Genomic DNA, 9,537 nt, shown 5'->3' with positions numbered 1-9,537 from the left:
CACCTGAGCCTAAAAGGTAGTCCGAATCTATTTTTCTGGTGTGCTGTAGGTTATTATGTACTACATTTGTTACTCATTTATGAAGCACAGTACATGTTTCGTACTTGTAATTACCGCTACTTGTACATATACCTAAAAAGTTATGCAAATATGTACCCATAACTTGTTTTTCAAAATATTAATAAAAGTGATGTCTCCAAACAGCCGTCTCTTTCCTGACAATTCGCTTTGTGCATATTCTTTTACATATGATGAGTCAACATTGAAACACCTGCGGCTTTTAGTCAGGTGTGGCTAATGTATGTACACAAAACAGGATTTTCCCCTGATTTTAGCTTGTGCGGCTAATATTCAGGTGCGCTCTGTAGTCCGGGAAATACGGTATGTTATTCACAGCGTTTAATGATCACTGTGACAAATTTTCATGACAAATATACAAATATTTCAAGAGATTTAAACAGGGACAATGAGAGAAATCCCCATTAAAAACTTTAGAAATGATATTATTAGAACTTGTGTTTTCCTGAAAAAAGCTCATTTAGATTTGGAACATTTGCAGCCTGCAAGTTCACATCAACGAGATGTGAACTTGGCATGAAAACACAGACTACATACAAAAACGTTTAAATCTACATCAACTGAAAGAAACACATTCAACAAGCATGAACAGCAGCCCCAGAGAATGTTATTAAGGAAATAAAACAGTACAAATACGCTTGACACCAATTGGCTCAAAATACATTTGTGCTTTGAACCTAAAGCTTTAGGAAATCATCAACAACACAATCTTCACACACAGCAATTAAGTTTTCTTAGATAATGTCTTGATGCATTCTCAATCATCCAGGAAAGTAAATATCCAAAAAGTTGAATCTGTTCATCTGGACGTAGCGTTTTGTGGGAGAAACGTTTCATCACTCATCCAAGTGACTTCTTCAGTCTCAGCTGACTGCAGGTTTGCCCAATCATTATAAACAGTACATTGGCATAATGACTGAAACCAGCCCACTGAGGGAACAATGGGATGGGAGGTCAGTTCCTTAATCTTAATAATGCAAATTCTCATGACCATTGATCAACAACCACTGATCAATAGCCATGAGTACCACACAAAACGCTAACGAACAGAATCAACTTTTTGGAGATTTTCTTAGATAACTGGTTTTTTTTTAAAAATAGTAACTTTGCTTTCTGCCTATTTTATTAAAAATGCCCGATGTAAACGGAATAACTTAGTCAAGTCGTAAATATATAAAATTTAGTGATACATGCAGATTTTTATCCGCAGTCGATTGCAGGTCAGAACCACGATAGAGAACGATAAAATAAAGACAACCATATTAAACAAATAACGACCCCACAAACCACTTGGACGCAAATACAAAAACACTAAAAACGAATTTTGAAACGTAAGTGTCTTTAAACTGGCTTGTTTTTAAAGTGTTTTTCTTTATTTTCTGCAGCAACGTGGGGGTGTGTCCATGTGACGTCAGCAATGTTTTCAGTAAAAACGCGCCATTTCTCTCTGTGCTTCTGCCAGAGCCGCCCGGTTAGCCGCTAGCTGTCTGCTAACCTTGTTAGCATGCGGAGCGGGGCTAGTAGGTTTTATTTGGTAGTCTGAGGTTAGCCTAGCGTAGCCTAGCCTAGCAGGCTAAGGGTTATTATTTATTGAGCATTTCAGCCTCATTAGTCACAAGCAGAACACATCTCCGCTCTCTTAGCTCTTTAGCACAGTTAGCTTCGAGATAGCATATAAATTAATTTAGCATGCAGCCACACAGACCATATTCATAATTATTTGGACACATGGAGCATATGAATCGTACCTGTGTTGTAGACATGCAACTCATCCACGATCCCCTCGTTCCCTCCGCCGAACACCACCATCAGCTCCTTAATGGCTACGGCCCTGTGTCCGTGCCGGGGCCGTGGGACTGGACCAGTCGATCCTACGACGCGCTTCCAGCGGGGCTGTAGCACCGCTGGCCTCCTGGGTTTGGCTTCCATTGGGCTGTTCTCTTGGTGCGCTCCTCTCGGTCCTCAATGACAGACAAAGATCAAAATTCAGTCGCGAGTTTAAAACGGTATGCGGCTGGCATTAGCCCGCTAACTAGCGCCAGAAGCTAACTAGCCGGCTAATGTCCCTGACGTTGTTGTATGGCTAACTAGCTTCTGCTACCAGGATTAAAGAGCCGCTCTGTGAGCTGCGGTCTAACCCAGATCCGTCCCCTTTTATTGGACCCACTATATAAAAAAGCCTTCCTTTCTAGATCCAGCCGCAGACTCGGGCTCAGACAGAGACCACTGGGGTGCTATCCAGCCCAGTGGGCGCTGCTTGGAGACGGGAGGAAGCCGCCAATAGCAGCTCAGGCTAACACAAATGAGCATACGGCTGCTGCGTGCAGCGCTGTGAGGAGCCCCGGAGGCAGCAGGCTGCTATCAGACACGCAGAGCGGCCGGGGCGGGAGCCGCCATCTTGCTGCTAGCAGAAGCCGCTGAAAATGGCAGTGAAGCTAGGTGGCTAACAGCTAGCAGCTAACAGACAACTTCCTGTCCTCAGTAGTAACCTCTGTATACAAAACAGTGACTTATTAGCTCCGTGAGCAGCTTTCAGTCTACTGTATTAAACTTTATAACTTAATTTAATCTGTACATTTACAATAGTGGGAATAAATATTAATTAAAAAATAATTACTTCATTTCTAAAAGTCTGCTGAAAAATTCAAAATCACTTTACAATCTGAATACAGAATCAAAAACTTTGATCAGTTCAGCCATCATCTGCTCATATAGACCCCAAATGACAGAAAACTGCTGGCAGATTCAAATAACCTGGAACTAACTAATCTTATTACTGCATTTTTTATTTATTGTGTACTTATTACAAGAATGTATTTGATTACCTTCTTAGATAATTATTTTTTACACTGGAGTTCAAGGTTCAAGGTTCTTTATTTGTCACATGCATAGTTATACAAGTATAACACACAGTATAACTATGCATGGAGTCCGGAGGCATATAAAAGATTAATATAAAAGATTAATTAAAAAAGCTAACCTTCATGTGTGAGTTTTGAAAAAAATGTGTAAAACTTGCTTGAATGACTGTTTTAAGTCATTATTTGTGCCTGAATGACTTGCAGCATTTAAACTCAGCAGTTCCAGTCAGGATGCAGAAGATCCTGGAGCTCTGGCCTGCTCTGATTGGCTGCCTCCCTGTCGGGTGACTGATGATGCTCTGGACACTGGAAAACTGACAGTTGTGGACTTGACTGAGCTGGTTGTTGAATGTTTGTTTAAACAGCATTGCTGCTGACAGGTAGCATAAATATGTTTCACCTCCAAACTGGGATTTTACCCCCTGACTGTGTCACCCGAAAAAACTGGAGGGATTCGTAAAAGGCCCAGAGCTAAAAGTGACGCCATCGCCATGCTGCTTCATCCACCCAACAGAAAAACACAAATTTCAACCTTGCAGAGAGGAAAAGCTGCAAATTTGGGATTCTTACACTTTTCAGTGCACATTATATTTAATTAAAATTTATAATTACATTAACTAAACGTTTGGCCCGAATTTAGTCAAAACACCGTAACCTTCCATCTTAGACACCTACTGGAGTGGTTTTCAAATGCTGTTTTTATGGGTGAAAGAGTTAAATATGCCACACAACGTGAATGTTTTCAACAGGACGTGACCCAAATTCTCAAGGCCTGGTGCCTCGCCTGCCTCTGCCTGATGGCCCTGAGAGTTTGCCGTCATCTACCATTAACAACAACCAGTCAAAGCGGAGGGTCCCTCCAAGCAGACCCAATATAGCACCGACGTTTTTAGATACTCAGACAGAACAACACACCCGGGCTTCTGTGATAAACACACCAGAAAACTAACAGACTAACTGCAAAATAAACACAGAAAATTGTATTAAGGAACGGTTTACATGAAGTTGTTTTTAAAAATAACTTTGTGAACACTTGGATAGCTTCACCCTGACCTCGCCCATTATATAACACGCTATATTTAATCAGCCATTTTGCAGTGCTATTGACATTCTCTACAGTAAATGTCACAACAGAGCTCAACAGCTACTTTTTTATAAGGTCTCTGTTTCCAGAATTGAATTTCCTATTTCAGGAAATCCTTTTACAAAGAGTTTTAATCCTTGAACCGAGACAACCAGCTGAGAGGTGACCTTTGACAATAAAAAGATTTCGTTAGTATTAAAAAAAAAATAAAGGAAAATGGAAAAAAAGACAAAGGTTCAAAACTGTGTACATAATTACATAATTATATAAGGAATCACTCATCACATAATTAACTGCAAATCCAAGACTCCACAGCAAATGGCCGTAAACCCCTTAAATGCGATGCTTTCATTGTTGTAGTGCTTCAATGGTTAATATGTTGTACAATAACAGTTTGAATGGATTTTTGTAGTTTGTGTTGCGTTACGTTTAAGTATCGCCTCCTTATTGATCTGGCACAGAGCTTTGCACCTGACTGCAATCAGCACTCTTGTGGTTTCTAAAGTTTCACACTCTCAAAGCAACCTGATGATCATAGGTTTAAACATTTCCATGGCAACACCGGCCTCCACCACAGATGTAGGATTATAGGTTGAACAGTTCTACCCATTCCACACAGGACATCTAGTCTATGTCCTGTAACTTTACGAATAAAATTCATTCTTGCTGACACAAGACTGTGGATTCTACAGCAGCACTATCATGGTTTTACAACACCATACGGAAGATCCTACATCTATCAGCTTAGACCATCATTGACCGGAAACTTCCAGTGTCCTAAAAATCAGGATAATCCGAGCAGCAGCACGTTTTGCTTAAGCTGAAATATTTTTCACTTGTACAGGCACATTCTCATCAGCTGCATCAAATTCACCCCATTGCCTAAGCTTTGCTAAGTATTTCATATGAAACCACCCCTGAACTGTTTGTACCACATCACCGTGTAATTAACTGTTAATTTTCTATTAGGAAAATTATGGCTCTTCATCTCACCCTATTGCTAGCACGGTCCTCCTTCACTACATTCATTAATCTTCTCTGTGGTCTTCCTAGTTTCCTCCTCTCTGGCAGTTCTATCTTCATCCTGCATCCTCTGTCCAATATAACCTCTATCCCTCCCATGCACATCTCAGCCTTGCCTTCCCTTTCAATCTCGGTTATCCTTCTGTCACAAGTTCCCAATGACGCTTGTCTGCACTTACTCCACCCTTCTTCTTCACCTCTCTTGTGCACTGTCTGTTACTTTGGATGGCTGAACCCAGGTATTTAAACTCATCTACCTTCAAATCAAGCTGCAGTTTCACTGTTACACCTTTCTCCCTCTCATTCACACACATGTATTATGTCCTGCATCTATTACATTTAACTTCATAGAGAATTTTTTACATTACTATAGTGTAAAATTTACAGCTGAGCTTGTAAAGCTGGAATTCTTTACACAGATTTGTATTTTAGATATTTATTTTTTGGACACATATACTTTAACAACATCAGTATCGGTGTTTTCACCGTATCCTGCTAATGCTCTGCTGTTTGTTTCAGAAACATGGAAATGCTTGCTGTGACCAAGTGGACAATCCAAACACAGCCAGCTGAACTCCCATTGAAACCTTACACGGGCTGTTTCACGTCGGAACAATTAAAAGCTCCGGTACACCTGCCGTTCTCCGCTTCCGGTTAGCTCGGCAGGTAACCGACGCACCTGGCTGCACTTTTATTTGCTGCTCAGTAACATTCATGACAACATAAGTGGAATCCAGCGCCGCAGCTATTTGCTAGATAATGCTAAAACCCACTGCTAGGATAAAGCTGTTAGCATGCACTCACAAAGCTAACCGGCTAACTTGTATAATGTTTTATTTATTTCGTATCTTCTTTATCACAACTGTAAATTAAACCTGGAGAAAAATCAAAACGTTTAGGAGCTGTTCTATGAGACATTTTAGATCCCCTGGGTGAAACAAGTATTTGTCCACCTAACCAAAACAAAACCATTTTCTCTCTACGGGAAGCCGGCGGGCTATCTGCCCATTCTGAGCCGGAAACTGAGCGTAAAAGCAGACGTTAGCAATTCTGCAGGGCTGCTAATGCTAGTCTACTTTATTAATGTGCTGTTAGCAGACCGTTCTCGTGCTAACCAAAGATTATCATCGTTATATCAGATAGCGTCCAACATTAGCTGAAATTACCACAAAGAGCTGCAGGTAGCCGTACGGATAGCTTAGCTAGCACAGAAGCTTCATTAATGATTAGCATCTGCTAAGTTAATAGTGGTTAACTGATGGAGCTTTCACCAAACTTCCTGTTAAAAATGATTCTTTAGCCCGCGGGCTTGAGTAGCTCTGGAACGGTTAATGTAGCTCAATAACGAGCTTGAATAAGTAGCTGGTTATGCTAACGGCTGTTAGCACTGACGTCCCTTCCCTCAACAAACATGGCGGCAGTACCGTTAACCGCTCAAACAGGCTGAAAAGTCGCGAGTAGCATTCGACCCGGTCCTGCCCGGTCCGATCTGGAGTACTTACTCACTTTGCGGATTCTGTCGTGTACAGTCAGACTGAACTCACAGCAATCTTTCAGTAGCTTCAAACGCTCATCTTCATCTTCGACATGCCGTTCAAAGAGACGCCATTTCCTCCCCAACTTCACGGCGCAATAGCGCACCCCTCAGGACATACACAAACACACAGCTACAGTCTTTCAGTAGAAATGGAAACTAAATGTCATTAAAGCAATCTAAAATAAATGAACGAAACAACTGGGTTTTAAAAACTTGTTTATTTAATTAAATTAATTAAATCAGCCAAACTATTTTTATAAACTGTCTCAAGTGAAGAACTAGTAAAACCAGTTAATTAACAATAATTATCTTCAGTGTTATATAGTTGCTTCTGTGAGTTTTATACTGTAAGATAAATGTTAGGGCAAGAACCCCGATAATCCCCTGTGAGCAAGGCTAAGTAATAGTGGGGAAGAAGAACTCAGTTAGGTCCCTCCAGGATCAGGCTAAGGGCACATCTGCTACAAGCAACTGATGAATGAAGACAGAAAAAAGGAACACTGAGAAATCAAACTTAAGCCAGTTTTTGAAGTTAGTAAAAAAGGTCCAATGTTAAAATGCCCAATTTTACAAGAAATAGAAGACATAAACATGTTTAGAGGCTGCTCCAAATCAAAAATGTTGTCATCTGATTATATTTTCTCCGTGCTTCAGTTTTGGTGACTGAAAATTTAATATTGTATTTCACAGGTAGCATTGTCTCAGTGTTCCACCTGTACAGTGTATAGATGCAGTTTGCCATCAAAGCCAGCTAGCAGTACCTGATAACATTTCACCCTCCTGTCCACATATGACATCTTCTGGCTCCGCCGATAATAAGATTACAGCTTCAAAATGCAGAACTTGTGACATCGCAGTGGCTACGTTCTGATGTTACCTTTGTCTTGCTCCTTGAACAACAACAGCCATCAATCCGATGCAGGTTTTTGTTGGCGCTCAATAACATAAAACATCGTCTTAAACTCTGCGGCATTCAAAGCATATAGCATGTACTCTGTTTTCAGAATTTTATGACACAATTACAAATATTAAAATATTTCCATGTGAATTTTAAAATTATTACAGACTAATGAATAAATAATTTCAGTTAGATGAAAATAACAGGAATGTTGCGTTACGCTGACATGAGCATCACTTGGTTTGAACCCAGTGATGTTTTTTGGTAAATGCACAGCTGGAGAAATCTATGAAACCCAGATTCACCAGCAGTCTGAAATGTGACACACCAGCAGCTCCACCATCCAGCAGTTTTTTCTGTAACATTAGTGATGATGAAATCCACAGCTGCACTCCAGAAACTGTCCATCTTTGGTCCTCTACTTTGTGTCCATAATAGATAACCGCAGTCACTTGTGTTTAGTGGGAAGATAATCCAGCTCATCGCTCTCCTCTGGTCCTCTGATGTCCCCAGAACTCTTCTCTTCATCTGATCAGACACAGGAGAAACACAATGAGTGAACCAAAAACAAACAAAACCAACAGGTATCATAAAAACTCCTGAGTGTGGTTTACATACAGATGTTTTCAGACGACAGCAGCTCAGGAGTACGAATCCTTCCTTCCTCGTACTGAGTTTTCTTCTCCAGGAGTCGCTGTTTGCTGGAATTTATCTGAACTGAACAAACAGGAAATGGATCTAGTTTCAGTTTCAGAAAAGTTTAGGACAGGTGTTCAATAATGTCTGAAGAAACTAAGGTGTGGGCCTTTAATGAGTTGCTCACATACTTGAAGGCTCTGGAGATGTTGACTTCAGGGACCCTGCAGGAGAGAAGCCGTAGAGCCTTGCAGTTGCCTCTGCCGTGGTTTGCCCTCTAGTCTCTGGTCCTGCTGGGGCCCCTCTCAGTGCTCCGGGTGCTATACTCAAACTGGTGCTATTGGGCTGGGGAGGGAAATTGTACTGGTCCTCAGTGGGCACCGAAGGCTGGTTGCACTCAACCTCTGTGAGCCTAGCTGGACTGCGATACTGGGCTTTGGTGGAAGGAGATAAAGACCTGCAGCTGGTCCCGTTTGATCTCAGCTGAGAGCGAAGGTCGTACTGGGAGAAACCTCGACTCTCGTCGGTTTCACATGGACCAGCGAATGAACAGGAAGACACAGGAGGGAAAATGGATGACGGGGGAAGAGATGATGATGAGTGAAGTGGGTCAGGAGTGGCGAGGGTGAACAAAGAGGGAGAGGAAGAAAATTTGGTTGACTGTGACACTTGGTAGGTATCCTCCAGTGGTCCCAGTTTACTCAGCTCTTTGGAAAGCTGTTGTATATTAGAGTCCAGAGAGCGGGGAGGTCTGGGGAAGGACTGGTAGGGAGGCTCCCTCACCATTTTATATACGTCCTCAAGAGATGCACACACCTATGAAAAAACAAAACAACACACTGAGGTGAAAAACAGGAGGATCCAAACAGGAGCCCTGAGGAACTCCAGAGTGCTCTAAGCAGCAGTCACAGAAGTCCAGATTAAATTAAATTGCACCACAACCAGTCTGAACTGACAGGATATGCATCTGAAGAAACTGTTTAAGAGGAAACCAAGTGAGTGTGGCTGGCTCTTACATCTTTCATTACCGGTCTCTTCCTCCTGAGTTTTGCCAGACACCTGCAGGCCAGATCCGCCAGTTGCAGGCTACCAGTAAGCTCAGCAGTACCCCCTGCAACGAAAGTGAACACAACAGGTAACAGGAAGGACATGGAGCAGGCACAACAAGGACAGGGACTGTGGTCTTAGCTCAAACACTGACCTGAAATCAGCCGTTTGTCAAGATGCTTCCTCCAAACTGCTTCAGTTGAGCCACCCGGACCTTCCTTGATGTCCTCTACCAGGTACTTCTGCAAACCAGAATCAAAACCAGGGTAAGCCCGACTCAAACAGACCAGGTTACCGGCAAGGAAAAACACCAGCCGGGTTTGGAAGGATTCTGCCATTTTCCAAAGCTTCAGATTCATCCATCCATCCATTC

At 41.9% G+C, this 9,537-nt stretch overlaps 2 protein-coding genes across 3 annotated transcripts in view; both read right to left on the bottom strand.

The window, feature by feature from the left end:
• Window positions 1–6,679, bottom strand: part of hcfc1b (host cell factor C1b) — a 21,370-nt gene extending 14,691 nt beyond the window's left edge. The window contains 2 exon segments of the mRNA XM_042224439.1: window positions 1,827–2,039; window positions 6,549–6,679. Coding sequence (XP_042080373.1) covers window positions 1,827–2,007 — 181 coding nt within the window. The 5' untranslated portion in view covers window positions 2,008–2,039; window positions 6,549–6,679.
• A 107-nt stretch (window positions 6,680–6,786) lies between these two features.
• Window positions 6,787–9,537, bottom strand: part of irak1 (interleukin-1 receptor-associated kinase 1) — a 14,220-nt gene continuing 11,469 nt past the window's right edge. For both annotated transcript variants that reach the window (XM_042224440.1, XM_005931110.3), the window contains 5 exons: window positions 9,319–9,406; window positions 9,134–9,228; window positions 8,309–8,933; window positions 8,100–8,198; window positions 6,787–8,009 (listed from right to left, as the gene is read on the bottom strand). In XM_042224440.1, coding sequence (XP_042080374.1) covers window positions 7,930–8,009; window positions 8,100–8,198; window positions 8,309–8,933; window positions 9,134–9,228; window positions 9,319–9,406 — 987 coding nt within the window. In that variant the 3' untranslated portion in view covers window positions 6,787–7,929. The remainder of the gene's footprint in view (window positions 8,010–8,099; window positions 8,199–8,308; window positions 8,934–9,133; window positions 9,229–9,318; window positions 9,407–9,537) is intronic.

This window comes from Haplochromis burtoni, unplaced genomic scaffold (assembly GCF_018398535.1).
Source record: "Haplochromis burtoni strain Fernald_Lab_line unplaced genomic scaffold, NCSU_Asbu1 Contig_138, whole genome shotgun sequence".
Lineage (NCBI taxonomy): Eukaryota > Metazoa > Chordata > Actinopteri > Cichliformes > Cichlidae > Haplochromis > Haplochromis burtoni.
Note: the sequence above shows the minus strand (reverse complement) of the source record. Positions and strands in the feature narration are given on the sequence as shown.